General features: G+C 40.1%; 1 protein-coding gene across 9 annotated transcripts in view; it reads left to right on the top strand.

The window, feature by feature from the left end:
- The window catches only part of CHN1 (chimerin 1), a 195460-nt gene that overhangs the window by 157965 nt on the left and 19208 nt on the right, over positions 1-18287 (top strand). For all 9 annotated transcript variants that reach the window (XM_072751978.1, XM_072751977.1, XM_072751979.1 and 6 more), the window contains one exon: positions 13068-13152. In XM_072751978.1, the coding sequence (XP_072608079.1) occupies positions 13068-13152 (85 nt within the window). The remainder of the gene's footprint in view (positions 1-13067; positions 13153-18287) is intronic.

Here is an 18287-nt window from a genome sequence, read left to right as displayed (position 1 = left end):
AGTTTCATACAATTCATATGGGTTGAGAACTAGTACCCAGAGAGAAGACATTTATTCTTTGCAGCTAAAATAAGTGAATGAATGCATGCATGCATGCATGCCCACCCACAACACATTCAATGACAAGATGAAGTCACTAATTCTAAGACCCTAGTATACAACCTACTGAATACAAGTGTCAGTGTAACACTTTGCTGGAAGAGACATGTTCATAGAGCATGCTGACAAAAGAATCCTGAAGAAGTTCAGCCTTTATAAGGGACACTTGAGAATTACTAAATAATTTTGTATGTGTGGAAACTGAAGCCCAGAGAAATCCCAGGTTCAAGCTCACATGAAAGATAGATTTTAGAAATAAGAACATCTGAACTTCCACTTTTTATAACTTTTTAAATAACCAGAAAAGAAATATATAACACTACACTAGGATATTGAACAGGTAGTACAGTACTGTGATACTTCAAAAAAGGAACACAATAAGAGGAGTCTTAAGATTATTGTCATTTTCTGGTTGGAGGCAGTTTCTTGGCCACAACATACAGAGGGAGAATCTGAAGAGAACCCATTGGTCTAGCCAAGTTGAAGACAGAGATCAGAATTTGGTAAGGCAAAGCAGCTAAAATTTCTGGGGGATTGTCCCTGGGGGCACAGAGCTGTACACAGAGCTCTGGGGATCTACATAGGGGTCTTCTTGACTCTTAGAGCAAGTACTTATCTACATGATTATGAAAGGAGCCCATTTAAAAAGAAAAACTACCAGAAGGCAGTCGGCCAAACAATTACCGAAATTCACTAATTTCACTAATTTGGCAGAGGGCTGAGAATAGTTTTGCCCTCCTCCAGGAGGAGTAGAAAAAACGTGATATAATATATGAGGCATTGTTTAAAAGTCCTCAAAAGGATATTATCTCAGTAGCAGGACTAAATTAGCAATAAAGGCTGCAGTAAGGAAACTGAAGCTATTTAAAGAATCCAAGTGGAATCTCTAGAGATTAAAAATACATCTGAAATGGGGACAACTGGCTGGCTTAATCAGTGGAGCATGCGACTCTTGATCTCAGGGTTGTGAGCTCAAGCCCCATGTTGGGTGTAGAGATTACTTATAAAGATTTTATATTTATTTTATGATATGAAAAATACATTGGACAACATTAATGGCATATTAGGCATCAAAGAAGAAAATATTAGTGAACCAGAAGACACAGCAATATGGGTTGAGAAAATATCCAAAATGAAAGATTAAAAAATATATATAAGGAATTAACATAACATAGTGACTAGTGGAACAGTATCAGCATCTTACTTAAAAGTGTAATTGGAGTGCAACGGAGCAGTGGTGAGGGGCCAGGGAACAGTACAATTATTTGAAGATCTGATGATCAAAAAATTTATAATTCTGATGAAAACCTACAGATCCAAGAAGTATAGTGAACTAAAACCAGAAAAAATTATGAAGAAAACACCACCATGGCATATTATAATCAAATTGCTAAAAGCCAGTACTAAAGAGGAAATTATAAAAGCAGCTAGAAAGGAGAAAACCAGGTTATGGGAAAGAAAAATTTTATTCCTAAAATTTAGGACTTAGTACTTTTACTTCAGCCTGGAAGGAAATTGTTCATCCTTCACATAGGATATCAAAATGTGAAGAGGACATCGCTAAGATCTAGAAATTAAACGTGTATTCAGTTTCTCTTTAATTTTATTTTCATATTTCAGCTGCATGTTTATAATTTTATGGCTTTATATGATCTTAAATGTTCACACTCATACTCATACACAGAAATACAATGTACATTTTTTAAAAGAAAATTTGTATACTATTTTCTTTCTTAACTTTTTAAAAAAATTTTTAATTTTATGATAGTCACAGAGAGAGAGAGAGAGAGAGAGAGGCAGAGACATAGGCAGAGGGAGAAGCAGGCTCCATGCACCGGGAGCCCGATGTGGGATTCGATCCCGGGTCTCCAGGATCGCGCCCTGAGCCAAAGGCAGGTGCCAAACCGCTGCGCCACCCAGGGATCCCTCTTTATTAACTTCTTTAAAGGTTATTTCAGTGTAAGGAAAATACATCAAGGAAGAAACAAATTTTTTTTGTCACTGATATGCTTACATATTTTAGAAAGTTTTTTAAAAGGCGAGGGGTGGAGGGAAAGAATACATTTTACATAGAGATGAAAAATAATGACAATAGAGTTCTCATCAGAAACTATGCAAGACAACAGAGTGACATCTTCAAAGTACTCAACAAGAACTAAAAAAAACCCTACCAACCTAGAATTCTATACCCAGCAAAATGCCTTTCATAAATGAAGACAAAATATTTTCTTTTTAAACAAAGAAAAGCTGAGTGAATTCATCACCAGGAGATCTATTCTACAAGAATGTTAAAGAAGTTCTTCAGATAAAAGGAAAATAATACCAGATGGAAATTTAGATCTATACAAAAGAATAGAGAATGCCAGAAATGGTAAACATGTGGGTAAGTGTAAAAGATATTTTTTCTTTCATTTTAATGAATATTTATGATAATTGACTATTTAAAGCAAAAAATACCAATATTACATGGGTTATACAAGCATATGACCACAATAGCATTACCTACAGGATGAGGGAAGCATACTGTCCTAAGATTCTTACACTATACATGAAATGGTATAATATATATTTTTAAGATTTTATTTATTTATTCATGAGAGATACAGAGGGGGGGGGGGGGGGCGGAGAAACAGGCTCCATGCAGGGAGCCCAATGTGGGAGTTGATCCAGGGTCTCCAGGATCACACCCTGGGCTGAAGGGGGTGCTAAACCGCTGAGCACTGGGGCTGCCCCTGAAGTGGTATAATATTCTTTGAAGATAGACTGATGAGCTAAAGATATCCTATAGACCTTAGAGCAAACTCTAAAAAACTAAACAGTTATAAGCTATTTGTAGAGACAAAAGGGATCCATAAAATATGCAATTTATTAAAAAATATGGAAGAGAAAAAGGAACAAAAGAACAAAGTATGTAGAAAACAAAACGAAGATGGCAATTTTAAACCCAGTCATATTGATAGTTACCTCAAATAGAAATGGCCCAAATACTCCACTAAAAGGCAGAGGTGGTCAGATTGGATTAAAAAAAAACAAGATCCAACTATATACTATCCACAGAAACTCACTCTAAATATAGAGACCCAGAGAGATCAAAAGAAAACGATATACCATGGAGACAATAATTCAAAGAAAATTAGAGTGGTTATATAAAATACAGTGATTTTCAGAATAAAGAATATTAGTGGGAGAAGAGAGGGTAAAATTTATCAAGAGAACCTAATTTAAAATGTATATTCAGGGACGCCTGGGTGGCTCAGTGGTTGAGCGTCTGCCTTTGGCCCAGGGCGTGACCCTGGAGTCCCAGGATCAAGTCTGACATCGGGCTCCTTGCATGGAGCCTGCTTCTGCTTATGTCTCTGCCTCTCTCTCTCTGTCTCTCGTGAATGAATAAAATCTTTAAGATAAATAAATAAATAGAATGTATATTCAGCAAAAACAGAGGTTAAAAATACATAAAGAGCTAAAAAGTGAAATAGACAAATCTGCAATTGTAGATAGAGATCCCCACACTTGTTTCTCAGATAAACATTCTCAGTGATAGAACAGACAAACAGAACATTAGTAAAGAGAATTCTTGAACGACAGTGTCAACCAGTTTGGCCTGATTGATGTTCATAGAAGTATTCTACTCAGCAACAGAATGCATACACTATTCAAGTAAACATGGTACATTCACCAAGACCGTATTCTAGCCATAAAACAAGTCAATAAATGTAAATGGATTGAAATAATGCAAAAGCATATCGTTATACCACAAAAGAATTAAATTCAAAATGACACATATCTGAAAAATTTCCCACACATTTAGAAATTAAACAGCTTACTGCTCAATAATTCATGGATTAAAGGAGAAATCCCAAGAGACATTACAGATACTTTGAATAAAAAGAAAAATACAACATACCATGAATTTGTGAAATACAGCTAAAATAGTATTTATGGTGAAATTTTTACCACTAAATGCTTATTTTAGGAAAGAAAGTCTTAAGTCAATGAGTTAAGCTTCTACCTCAAACTAGAGAAAGACCTAATTAAACCAAATAATGGAAGGAAATATTAAAGGTAAGAGCAGCAATCAATGAAATAGAAGTAAAACTGTAGAGAAAATCTGAATCTCTTCCACTAGCCCTTTTTTTTCCACTGGAACTTTAAAAAGGGTTTTAACCACTAGTTTAATAGTTTCTTATGCATTTTATTCTAACCTTTTTCCTGGTTTATTCTAGAAATACTTCCGTTCATAATGTATGAACTTCAGATGACAACTGAAGCCAAAAAGAAACGGAAACCTGTTTGTGTGGAACTATTAATATTAGCACAATCTTGGCTTTAAGGAATTGTGGATCATAAGATAATGTGGATTGGTCTGAGGGTTCTGTTTCTTGGTATTCAGTTTACCTGTCTATACTATGTGTATAGATCATCTGTCAGTCAGCTGTGGATTGTACAGTGGTTTTTATTGCATAACCAAGTAGGATTCATTCACTTTCCTATCATATCTTCATAATACAACTTTATATTGATTGATTCATTGTGTTGATTTTTTAAAGTATTTTTTAAGTATCTTTAAATATTTTTACTGATACTTGAATGCAAACTTATTCATCCAAGCAATGAATCTAAACTTTCAAAGTAAAGTGTTTGAGATCATGGCATTTGACAGTTTTAAACTTTACCCATGATTCAGTTTAGACGTAAAGTTCTCATTAAAGCTCCTTGTGTAGGGCGGGGGGCGGGGGGGTGGCTGAAAGAAATTTGCTTCTAATCTTAAGCATTAAAATCAAGGGTTTTCTAATACTTGAAACACTCATATTTTGAAACAAAATATTTTTAAATTACTGATTATATTTTTTCGTATCCATTTTTATGTCATATATTCTACAGTCTGTACCTTGTAACACAATAAAAGTGAATAAATAAATGGAATCCCTAGAAACTTTTGATGGTTCTAAGTTCTGATCTGAACTTTGAAACTACTGCCTGATTCCTAGGTTTCAAATTGATGGCTCTGTGTCAAGAGCCATTCTGGCAGCTGAGAACAGAACACAGACACAAGAAACTGTTTGTGTTCTAGCATAAATATGGTTATGCGTGAGTCGAAGCTAGTTCACTTGGTCTACACAATTATTAACTCAGCTGCAATCTTTTTTTTTTAAAGGTTTTTTTAAATTTATTTATTCATAGAGACACAGCTAGAGAGAGAGGCAGAGACACAGGCAGAGGGAGAAGCAGGCACCATGCAGGGAGCCCAACATAGGACTTGATCCCGGGTCTCCAGGATCACGCCCTGGGCTGCAGGCGGCGCTAAACCACTGCGCCACCGGGGCTGCCCAACTCAGCTGCAATCTTAGAGAGATTTTTCCCTCGCTGAGATAGCGTTTATTTGGGAGGTGGGATGGGGAAAGGTGGATTATGAAGCAAACCATAAAGAAATTTAAACTCTGTAAATAAGGCCTGCATAGAATTAGGGGAAATGGATCGTATGAATGGAAAGAATCCCTTCCTTGTGCCTGTTTTCTTAGGGTGTCATTTTACATACCAATCAATAAAAACAATAAAACAAAATAAAAACAATAAATAAAATAAAAACAATTTTTATAGTATTTTGTATGTGGAAGAAGAACCCTATGCTACTGCCCTAATAACGGCCCTACTAGTTAAGTAAGACTAGTGTTACAGTGTACCAGTATGCCAGCTTTTTCCTACTGTTATTTCTCATATTCAAGGGGACATCCTTTATTTATGGTCTGGCCAGTGTCTGTCTAGCAGACTTTTATGGCATCTCCCTCAATTTTGAACAAATTTTTTTCATTCCTAGAACATTAGGTCACGATTTTCCGTCATCTGGCCCCCTCTCTGGAAGGATACTTCTGCTGTGTTAACTGTTGCGAGGTCAGTGTACACCTCCCAGAGCCCCTGCGCGCTTTCCCTTGGACGGTCCTCCTCTCGAGCTGCTGGTGGGGATGCTCCTCCACACAGTGCACCCATTCTGCCTGCTGGTGGCCGGGGTGTGCCCCCCCCACCCCGCACTCAGTTCCAGGCCCTGTGTCAGGGAGAGTTCAGTGCACTCCTTCCACCTTCCCTGCCCTTGGAACTACATTACACATCCTTGCTTCAGGACACGAAGAGTGGGCAGGGCCAACATGAGGTCAGTGCACCCAAACCGCACTGTTAGAGATTTTTGCACAAGAATTTTGAAGCCAGGGCGCCTGGGTGGCTCAGTCAGTTAAGTGTCAGCCTTTGGCTCAGGTCATGGTCCCAGGGTCCTGGGATCAACTTCTGCATCAGGCTCCCTGCTCAGCCAGGAGCCTGCTTCTCCCTCTGCCATTCCCTCTGCTTGTGCTCTTTCTCTTTCAAATAAATAAAATCCTTAAAAAAGAAAAATTTTGAGGCCACTAATAATTTTAATGAGATTCAACTAGATAATAAAAAGATATTGCCTTGATTCTAAAGATACTCCTACTTTGAAGAGCTGCTCCTCATTGTTTTGTTACATTTTTGCAGGAAACCCCTACAGTTTTATGTATTTGTTGCTAATGATCATAGCCAGTGTTATACATTCTCTCTGCCCATGACTTAACAGTATAAATCAAAATATTTTAACTGTAGTGGCAGAACCAGGACTAAAAGTCTAAATTTCAAATATTTTGGATCAAAATTAAGCCATCTTGGTGAGACTAAAATTGGTTCCAGAAAAGAGTACATTCTGGTTGCCCTAAAGATAAAAATTAGGGGGGAAAGGAGAAAAAGCCTTTCCTGCCCAGCTGCCTATCTACCTACGTTGCTTTTCATTTTGATTTTGATCATCTGTTCTCTTCCTTCATCACCCAGTACTAGGCTGCAGAACTGACTCACCAGAGCCTCTCAAATGTCAACCGCCTTCCCCCAAAGCAAAATTTCATTTCCCCAAATGTTTTTTGGGGGATTTTTGTTTGTTTGTTTGTTTGTTTGTTTGTTTTTAAAAGTAGGATCCACACCAGGTGTGGAGCCCAACACAGGGCTCAAACTCCTAGCCCTGAGATCAAGACCGGAGCTAAGATCAAGAGTCAAATGCTTAACCGACTGAGCCACCAGGCGCCCCTCCCTGAATGTCTTTATCGCCTCCAACATAGGTTCCATTTGCAGCAGGCTTTGCAGGCATGCTCCTTGGCTGTTGCGTGCACGCTTATTTCTAGAGGGTGTATTACGGCTTGGAAGGGATAATGAAGGTAGGCTGAAATTTTCTTTCTCTTCCCATAGCATAGATTTCTTTTCCTGTCCTTTTATTACTGACATTCAAACTGGAGATGCGAATGTCAGAAACATGAGAAGCTATGCTGGTTTTCCTGCAGAAGCTGGGGTTTGGGGCAGTGTAACAATAGGCCCAGGTGAGAAGAGTTCCGGTGTTCACATAACTCCAGCGCCCAGGAGACACGTGACCCTCAGCCTGTGCCATGGGGGCCCTCAGTGGCCCCCTCACCTCTTTCCTATGTGTCCTCAGTCTGGTTCTGACCAGTGCCTTCTCTGTGACGGACTTTTGGGATCCATTAATTAACACAGTCTTTCATCTCTGTTTCTAAGTGACATCAGGGATGTTAACATGAAGGGAGTTGTTGACAGGTGAAAAGCAACCTCAGATGTCATGGTAATAAAGTTGTCTTCATTCCAGTTGCAGAAGAGAAAAGGATTTTCAGACTAGTTGCAGTGCCCTTTGTTCATGAAGGTATAATTCATGCCATGTACTCTGTCACTTTCATTTGTCAAGATGTGCCAGAGGTTTGGAGGTGGCCTAGAAAAAAAATCTGTGGCCAACTTACAAAGTTGCTTTTCTCAGGACCATCCTTGACCTCCCCAATAACATCATACACTGAAGCTGATTGCTCTCTTGGATTATTTTACCAAAACACCCCCCCCAAAGAAATCTTTTTTTTTTTTTTTTTGGTAAATTGATCAAGTCATTTGTTCAAAGAGCTCTAAGGAAGAAATAGTGCTGGTCAGTTTCCCACTTTGTCACTAAGGTCACACAGAAACAGACTCTAAGAAACAGTAAAGATCAGTGGAGGTTATAGAATAAAGTAAGATACTACTAACATCTCATTCATCCTAAGACCACTGCCCATCAGCCTCAACTATAAGAAACACAGATAAGAAGCCAGAAGTTTGTTTTTCTTTTAAAAGGCCTTCAAAAGGAATATAGATGACCTGTGTTCTTGATTTACATCCAGTGCTCGCAGAGTTCTCGTACCAGATTACCTCATCTGCATCCAGGAATCAGTGAATGGGGGGAAAAAAGACAAGGCGGTAAGGAAGGAGGAGAAAGAGCTGACATGACAGCCTTGGAGAATAAGAAGAAACAGGAAAACTAAAACACAAACTTTTGAAAAACAAAAATCTAGAGCCATTTAGAATCGAAATCCAAGGAAAATGTCACTTAATGACTGTCTGCTAGTTATTTCTGTTATAGACATCGGTAATTCTGAACCCCCGAGTGCTGACCCCTGAGAAGGTACCTACTGTATTATAGGGCATTTCAGGCAAAAGTTGCCATCTATATGATGCCCCTTGAGAACCGCCCCAAGCCTTTCTTCCAGATTGCACCCCAGTTCTTTCTTAGCATCCTCCTAAGCAGAAAAAAATCCCCAAGATGCACCTTTTGACCTTTTACTTATTACAGTTTGAAGGCCTGTTACATTCCGATTTAATCACTTTTAAGACAGGTAATCAGAATTACCTAACCATATCTACTAAAACTATCTGCAGGTGTCCATGCCCTAGAGCCTTGTGTGCAGGCGCCGCACCCTATTTCCATTGTAGGGAGGAATAGCTCTTCAGTTGTCCTGCTCGAAGTTACACGGTTTGTGCAATTAATTTTTTTAAGGTATATTTTTCTGAATTGGTAAAATATCAGATATAAACATCACTGATTCTGTAAACCTGCATATAAAATAGAACATTTAGGTAAAGCACTTTTAAAAGTATTTATCACTTTTTCTTTAATATGCTTGGCATATTTATTGGATGACTTTAGTGTCATCCAGGAAAGAAGCTTGCTTTCAAGTCCAGCAGCCCTTCCCTGAGCTTCTGGGAAGCTCCAGTTGCTAGCCCTCCTTTTCACAGACTCCTCACCTGCTTAGTAAGTGAACCTCCATCATAATGCAGAGACCCTAGACAGCGACTCCCTTAGCCTTCTGGCCTCCAGGCCCTGTGACTCCTGCACAGCCATCTGCTTCCCTCCTTCCCTTTTCCCAATTTGGGGAATGGGGAAATAATTCCCTTATTCACAATTAACCCCTCCGCCCTAGATCCGATTTCCATTTGCCACCTTCAGGAACCTCACTCCGTGAGCTCCCTCCTTTCTCAGACATCTTCAGTCCTCCGTTGCCCTCTCTTCACCTCCAGACCTGTTCTGCTCTTGTCCCCCTGTTGATGCCCCTTCCCCACTCCTGTGCCTCTGATTCAGCTGCTTCCCAAGGCCTGGTGATTCCACCTCCTGCATAACTGCTTGTCCCCTTTCTCAGTCAGCGCTGCCAGAGTCCCAACCCACTCCGTCTGTACCTGGATTCCTGCCATACCTAGCCTCCTACCTACCTCCTGCCCCGCCAGCCTCGCCTGCCTGCGTCACTCACCTTCAGAATCTTCAGCGGCCCTGCGTTGCTCACTGGGCAGAGCATGAATCTGTAGGCATGGGAAAGGCCCCATCTCTCTTGACTCCTGCCACGTGCTCATCCCCACCTGGGCCCATGCTGAACTTTCTTATAAATCTCTAAGCATCCTGTTGCTTGGCTCAAGCCACGGACCCTTGGTTTCCTGGAACAGCCGTTCCTAATGCACCCCCTCCAACACGCACACTGCAGTCCTGCCCTGCAGGCCCCTCAGCTGGCCCATCTCTTGGGGTGCATCTTAAGCCTGCACGGTGCCCTTCCCCCAGCTCCCCATGCACTTTACCGGCACTTTCTCTGGAGCATTTCCACTAGTGAGAGAAACCTATGGTGAATTCCTTCAACCAGTATCCTTTTTATCTTTGTGTATGTCGTTACTTTAAAAATATTCACAAATAAATAAAAAGGACTACTGAATGAACTGTTTTGATGACCTCTAGGGGAATTAAAAAGGACAAAAAGGGGCAGCCCCGGTGGCGCAGCAGTTTAGTGCCACCTGCAGCCCAGGGTGTGATCCTGGAGACCCGGGATCGAGTCCCACGTCGGGCTCCCTGCAAGGAGCCTGCTTCTCCCTCTGCCTGTGTCTCTGCCTCTCTCTGTCTCTCTCATGAATAAAAAATAAATAAATAAAAAATAAAAAAGACAAAAAGGCTACAACATTCAGTTTTTACAAATACCGTCCATTGTGGAGTCACAAAACAAAATTTAAGAAATATGAATTTTAAGTATCAAGATTCAAAAGGGAATCCAGTGAAGTAGTTTAGTAAGCTTCTGGTGCTTTGGTGCCTCTTTCTAGAACCGTTTCCTGGAGAGCCGTATAATCTACCTTCCGACACCAGCAGCCCCACATGGCTCAGGATGCCTTTATAAAACGCCATCCAAGAAGGAAACATATGAGTAACAATTTCTTAATGATTGCTCTCTGAAATACACATGTGATCCTTTAGTCGGAGAGCCAGCCTGTCGCACCAAACTTTTCCATCAATACATGCCACATGAAGAAGTGTCCCAAGACTTTCCAGATGCCACGTTCACTGCTGCCGTTTTGAAGGCGAGGAAGGGAATCGGTTCTGTCATAACTTCTCAATACTCAGAGCTCTTTGCCATGAGCCCGGTTTTAAGTTCTTTCACATCATCTACTCTTGTCTTCACTCTCCCAAATGTAACTTTAAGACCCTTTATCATGAGATAACTGGCAGGTACAAGACTGGGACTTTCCTCCTCTATATTTCCAGCCCATTTCTGGTAACCTCATCAAGTGATACTGGAATATCCAAGATCTAGCAACATCTAAGCCAGTATGTATCCCAAAGACTTTCCCTAAAACTAACGTCATGATTCTATAGCTATTTCATGATTATGCAACTGTTTCTATACAAGTCAGTGCTTTTTCACTCATTCCCCTCAAAGCAAAGTAAGACTGCTACTTGATCCAGTTTTATTTCACTCAGAGAAATACAGACAGACACAAAGACATCACAGACTATCTGAATGTTGGTCTCGGGCTCTGCCTCAGAAACTCAAGGAAATGCTCTGAGTTTACAGGCACTGAGCATCATTACCAATCAGGAAGCAACTGCGTCTGCATTCCTGATGCTTTTCCATAAAAGAGATCATGGCCCGCTTTTCAAAAATCAACACATTTTGTACTCAAGCTCACTTGGAAGTGACCAGAGTCACAAGCGCATACCTACTTGGGAGGAACCAACACCAGGTTATTCATGAGAGCCATATTTGGCTATTTGGCTAGCATAAGTATTCTGAATCATGATACACCTTTTCTCATTGATTCTAATATGTGCTTCCCTGCCCCCCCCCCATTTTTTTTTAAAGTTAATTTTTTTTTTTTTTTTTTTTTTTTTTTTTTATGATAGAGAGAGAGAGAGAGAGAGAGAGAGAGGCAGAGACACAGGCAGAGGGAGAAGCAGGCTCCATGCACCGGGAGCCTGACGTGGGATTCGATCCCGGGTCTCCAGGATCGCGCCCTGGGCCAAAGGCAGGCGCCAAACCGCTGCGCCACCCAGGGATCCCCCCCCCCCCATTTTAACATGTCTGGAATTGGGATTTATCTTACAATCAGTGGCTTGTCATAATTTACTTGGCTTGGTTTTTCTAAATGGCATATATGCATCTTACATTCATACGAAGTCTTGTGTCCAATTGCATCTTAAGTTGGAAAAAATAAGTTATATTATCTTAAAAATCATTTACCTGTTTGACACATAAAAAGAACAGTAGCAAAAATGACAATCGTAGCAGTGAATTCTATTATTTGCCATATCTGTTTTAGCAGATATTTATGTTGGAGCCAAATTTTCACACTTTGTGATTTTTCACTCTTTTTATTTTTTTGAGGAAGTCATGCATAAATTATTTCAAGTACATGCACTTTGATACACATATCAGTGACTTCCTTACTCCCTTCTCCCTTTTTCTTTTATTTCTTGGGTGCATTTTCAGCCAATATTTACTCAGGAACTTTTTTTCCCTCCAAAATCTTAAGTGTTACTGATAAAGTTCCAATTTTTTTTTCTTTTATTCTTTAATACTTGGGGTTTAGATTCTTTGTTTCTCTTTTCTACCAATACTTTTTCATCTGAGTTAAGCTGGAATGGCTTCTCTTTCGTAAACATGGAAGTCTAGAAGTATCTTAGCATTTGAATCCTTTGGGGATTCCTTTCTTAGGGATAAAGGAATCAATGTTTTTGAGGCTGGAATGGTTTGTGCATAATTACTACACTCAGATAGGGTTTCTGATTAACTGTAGCTTCTGCAGTTTCTAAAAATATGTTCATTCCCTTAACTAACACAGTAAGTATCAAATGGTTTTGAATAGAAATTGGCCCTTTTTGATGATTCAGTTGTGACCAGTCACTGAGTATCACCTTAACCATCTGTGGCCCTAACTGTAGTCACAGATGATGGAAGATAGGTCATCTGACCAAATGCTTCTGGGACCCAGATACACACTCTACTTCACTCCTTCTCCTCCATGCCATAGCACTTGGAAAATGCCAGTATTTGTGTAACACATAGATGAGGCCTACGGCTGGAGGGGGCCCGTTGGAAAGCTACTGTAGAAATTGTTTTGCCAAGTAAATCACAGAATATTGGTTTGATTTATCATCATTTCTAAAACAAAGAGGAAACCAAGCTCTGAAAGAAACTTTAACTGCTTGTCGGTTCCACTCAACCAGAATTTTTCTAAATGTAACCATACCTCGCCCTTCGGTACTAACTGTGGTTTGCATTATAGTGCTTTGACGGAAAACAGGCTCATCGGCCACGTGTTCTCCCCTCTGGCCACTCTGTCACTCACTCCTCTTTTTTCAGGTCCATACATTCCGAGGGCCACACTGGTGTGAATACTGTGCTAACTTCATGTGGGGTCTCATTGCTCAGGGAGTGAAATGTGCAGGTAAGAGCTTTTCCCTTTCTGCTTTACTAGTTACAGTAAAAGAAGTAGAAGGAATAAGTTGTAAGGCGATTTGCTGGTATGCATATACAATAGGCTGGATCCTGGTTGCTCTTAACACACATGCAGTAGGCTAGATTTGCAAACAGCCACTTCGGAAATTGGCAGTTTATCTCCCCTTAACCTTCTTGACCTTAGTAGGCAGCAGGCTAGGGATCCAGTATTAGTCCATTAAAAAGTCAGAAGTTGTCCTGTTCAAAAAGTCTGATAAAAGGAGATAAAAGTAAGGCAGTTATATTTAACTCTTGCCTTTGATGTTACAGTAACTAAATTTATAAAAATGATTTTTTTAAGCAATGTACAGGGACCTATGATTGTTGCCTTGGAAACTGAATTTTAAAGATAACTTGTTAAGCTGAATTGTCCTTACTACATTTTTGCAAAATCAAATTGAAGCTTTAAAAAAAAAGAAAATCTATGACTATCTTCAAAGATGGGTACCAAATTCTGAAAAACCACTTAGTCAATAATCTTTTGTTTGTGACATTTTGAAATCTTGACTATGCCAAATCCTTTTTATAAAATATGACCATAGTAGTTTTAGATATAAATTTAGAAACTTTGAAGATTTACACATAAAGAACTAACAAACTCTGGGATTTATTGAAATGCTTTATGAAAATAAGTTGTTCACATCCTGTGAAATTCATTTGTATAGAACGATTATACCAAAAATTGGCCATTTATTCAAACTTCTTTAAATTCTGACATTGGCTTAAAAATAAACATTTAAATTATAGTGTTTGGTCATAGACATTTCTTTCCTGCCATTTAAATTGTAAAACTAAAAAATATATTCTTACATGTCTTTTAGCATGAGCTTAACACTTAAAAACATATACTAAGAGTAAAGTTTTTCAAAATGGTAACTGTCAAGCTTATCACTAAAAAATCTACATTTTCTTTGTGACATGATTTTTTTTATCTTAATTCCAGTATAATTAGCATACACGTATTGTTTTAGTTTCAGGTGCACAATATAGTGATTCGGCAATTCTGTACATTACTCAGTTCATCACTGTAAGAGTACTAGGATCCTCCTATTCTGCTGTCTTCCCCAGAGGTCCCCTGCGGCGTGTTTTGTTTTTTCTTTTTAAGATTTATTTGAGAGGATCCCTGGATGGCTCAGCAGTTTAGTGTCTGCCTTTGGCCCAGGGCATGATGCTGGAGTCCCGGGATCGAGTCGTATATACAGCTCCCTGCATGGAGCCTGCTTCTCCCTCTGCCTGTGTCACTGCCTCTCTCTCTCTGTCTCTCATGAAATGTATAAAAAAGATTTATTTGTGAGAAGGTGGCGGGGGAGGGACAGAAGAAGAGGGAGAGAGAATCTCAAGCAGACACCACACTTGCCAAGCACAGAGCCCGACACAGGACTTGATCTAGCGACCCTGAGATCATGACCTGAGTTGAAATCAAGAGTCAGATCCTCAACTGGCTGAGCCACCCAGGGGCTTCCCTTATGGCCTGATTTTTAATGGAATATTTTTATTGCCCATTATGTGCAGAAATTTTTAGGGTCTTATTTTTCTTCTAATTTGTTTTTTTTATTAGCAAGATACAATATGTATTGCATATTAATGTTCCAAGTCCTTCTTCTTCAGTTATTATTTCCTTAGTGTCACTAAGGCATGTTAAGGTTCTAGGCATACATCATTAGCCAGATTTATTCAAGGACCTCCCTGCCACACATGTGGATAAGAATTCCTCATGTGTTGACTTTAAACTGTGCAGAAGTCTCCATCGAAGAGAGCCTCAGCTCAGATGCAGTGATTCTTCCATCATCCTAGAGGGTTGGCAACCCCATTTGCAAGTCTCTGCTCAGAGAATAAATGAGGACAACCTTGTGTCATCCTTCTGACTAGTGGATACCGAGTCAGGATGAGATATCCTGATTAGGAAGGCTGAGGGGAAGCCTTTGAACTGAAGGGCAGAGCACATTGGAACCTAAAATGTTGATAGAGTAGTATTAAGACCATCCACACTGTGGGTTTTCAAAGGTAAATGGAATACTCTTTCCAGAGCACAAATCACCTGCTTAAGGAATGTGGGTCTTTTTTTTTTTTTTTTTGAATGTGGGTCTTAATAAGCATATTTTGCCTTTATGACACAGCCAGACCAGCCAGAACTTTGCAACAGTTTCTTAAACATTTTGTGACTGTCACTAACTTTAAAGCTTTTCTTTTACTGAAGTAATGATGTGTATCACTTATGTTTTGAAATATGAAGCCCATCTCCATAAGAATTCTGAGTTTGCTATGTTAGCAGAGAACTGGTACGTGGATGGATAATCTTTGACAATATGCTACAATCCCAAATCATGTTTGAAAGAAATGTTTTGGAACCTTTACAATATGTGATAATATGAACGAAAAGGAAAGAGAAAGTGATTCACCCCCCCACCCCAACACACAGCTGCCCACATTAGTAGCCTCCATAGCTTGTTGCATAATTGTGCAGGAATTGAAAGAAAAGCCTTAAGGAGATTTTTTATTTTTATGCCTTGTCTATAAAAGCATTATAGTCTATGTGATTTGAACCATATTAATTTGTATTTGAACAAGTCTTTTTTTTTTTTTTAATGCAGTGGTTGGCATTTGAATTAGTTCTGTTTTCTATGACAAATAATTCTTAGATCTGAAGTGGCTCATCTTGACCTTTGAGCCATCCACTTTAAAACAGAATGCAAAGAGTATAAAGAGAACTAACTATGTTGGCTTGAACAATGACTCCCTAAAGTCTACTTCCTAATCCCTGGAACCAGTGACTATGTTCCCTTTGATGGTAAAAAGGAGCATGGGATTAAAGGTCAGGGTTTGAGGTGAGGAGATTGCCCCAGATTGTTGGGATGGGCCCAGTATAACCACAGTCATGGGGGTCCTTACAAGAGGAGGCAGTCCCAGAACAAAGGACAGAAGCAGAGTGGAAAGAGGGAGAAGATGCTATGCTGCTAGCCTTGCAGATGGAGGAAGAGGGCCCAGGCCAAGGAATGTGGGCGGCCTGTAGAAGTGGAAAGGGAAGGAGCAAACACATTCTACCCTGGAGCCTCCACAAGGGGCACAGGCCTGCAAACTGGACTTCCAAGTACCAGAACTAGGACAAAGTCCTGTTGTGAGCCGCTGAGTTTGTGGTCATTTGTTACAGCAGCAACAGGAATGTACACTAGCCACTAAACACTCAAGATACTATTTCCAAATGAGAAGGGCAGGCTAACTGCCTATAGAAAAGGAATGTACTTATCTGCTTTTGAGCCCAAGACAGCTTGCTTTGTTCTGGTTTCTTTTTTCAAAATCCACCAAGGCAGAAGCGAGCTAGTCCAATTTTTCAGGGAGCATTCGCCAGAAGCATCAGTTTTGTATCCCACCCCCACCCCCTCGTTTTATTTTTTCTAAACATCATGTGAAATATTGAGTGGTGTTCCAGTCAGCAGGCTGGCAGTCACCGTAGGGATCGGGCTGGCCCCAGCTCCTAGCAGGCAAGCTGTCCCTTCCGAACCGTGAGCTCCAGGCCCACCACCCGGCCCGCCACCCCTGCCAGCCGGATTCCCCCAGCGGCTTGAATGTCCTCTTCCTCTACTTCCTCTACCCACGTCCCCTCCTGAGCCTTCTTTAAAGACTAAAAGGATGTCGCAGGGGAATATGGAACTACAGGTTGGGAGTGGTGCTCCTACTAAAATATTTATGAGCACAATAGGTGGGTTTGACAGTAAAATTCAAAGGATCATCGTTCAGACAGAATGTTTCCCCAAGCCATTTCCCCTTTCTCTCAGAAATGTAAGTTTATGGGTTAATATAATCTGTTGTTACATAATCATTGAGACTGCCAAACACCACCGCCCCCCCCCCCCCAAAAGACCATTATTCCACCAGCATTCCCGAATTGTCTTCACCTTAGCCTTGCCAGAGTAGTCAGAGAACTAAGCCAGATAACAATTGTAAATCACACATCAGCTTAGTGTTGGTTATCTATTCAAGTGACTCTTTTTCTCCAAGTGTCTCATTAGCATCGCTGTCACCTTCCCCCCTACCCCCCCCCCACCCTTGCAACAGGGAATGGGAGCAGTTCCTTCCTAGTAATAAGAGTGCATTCATTGCTTAAAATATACAAGCACTTAGGTTGAAGGAAAGGAGTGGAAGTATTTTAATTACTGCTTTGATTGATTGTACCTAAAAAGTTATGTTTATCTTTTATCTTTTTTAAGATCATATTTACTCATTTATTTGAGAGAGAGAGAGAGCACACATGGGGGTGGATGCAGAGGGGGAAGGAGAGGGAGAAAGAATCTTGAGCAGATTCGGTGCTGAGCACAGAGCCCCACACAGGGCTCAGTCTTACTACCCTGAGATCATGACCTGAGCCGAAACCAAGAATTGGACGCTTAACCAGCTGAGCCACCCAGATGCCCCTAGGTTTGTCCTTTTAAACCAGTGAGAAATTGATAAGACTTGCTTAGAAGTTTCATGCAGCAATATTTTCACAAATATCCAAAAGAACAAATTCTTCTTTTTAATTTTGCTTATGAAACTAATGACTTCTGATACATATTTGAATTGGGCTATTCCCACTTTCCCTGGATAGGGATTCAGAGGAGGGGACATCTAAGAGATAGGTTTTGAAATAAAAGTTTCATTTGCAATTACTTAAAATACAAAACACTCATGGAGCACCTGGGTGGCTTGGTCAGTAAGAGCATACAGCTCGATCTCTGGGTTGTGAGTTCAAGCCCATGTTGGATAGAGTACTTAAAAAAAAAATCTTTTTAAAAATTAAGTAAAGAGGCACACCTTGGTGGCTCAGTCGTTTAAGTGTCTGCCTTCAGCTCGGGTCATGATTCTGGAGTTCCATGATCAAGCCCAGCTCCTGCTCAGCAGGGAGCCTGCTTCTCCCTCTCCTGCCTGCTGCTCCACCTGCTTATGCCCTCTCTGTCACACCTTTTTTCTCTCTCAAATAAATAAAATCTTTAAAAACAAATAAAATGAACATTCGAAGAATGAATAATTATCTTTCCTTTCAAAACACACTATTAACATTACCCTTAATTCTATCAATTTAATGTAAATAATATCAGCTATTTTTTTTTC

Source organism: Vulpes vulpes, chromosome 3, assembly GCF_048418805.1.
Source record: "Vulpes vulpes isolate BD-2025 chromosome 3, VulVul3, whole genome shotgun sequence".
Taxonomy (NCBI): domain Eukaryota; kingdom Metazoa; phylum Chordata; class Mammalia; order Carnivora; family Canidae; genus Vulpes; species Vulpes vulpes.
The sequence above is the reverse complement of the archived record's forward strand: the minus strand, read 5'-3'. Positions and strand labels throughout refer to the sequence as shown.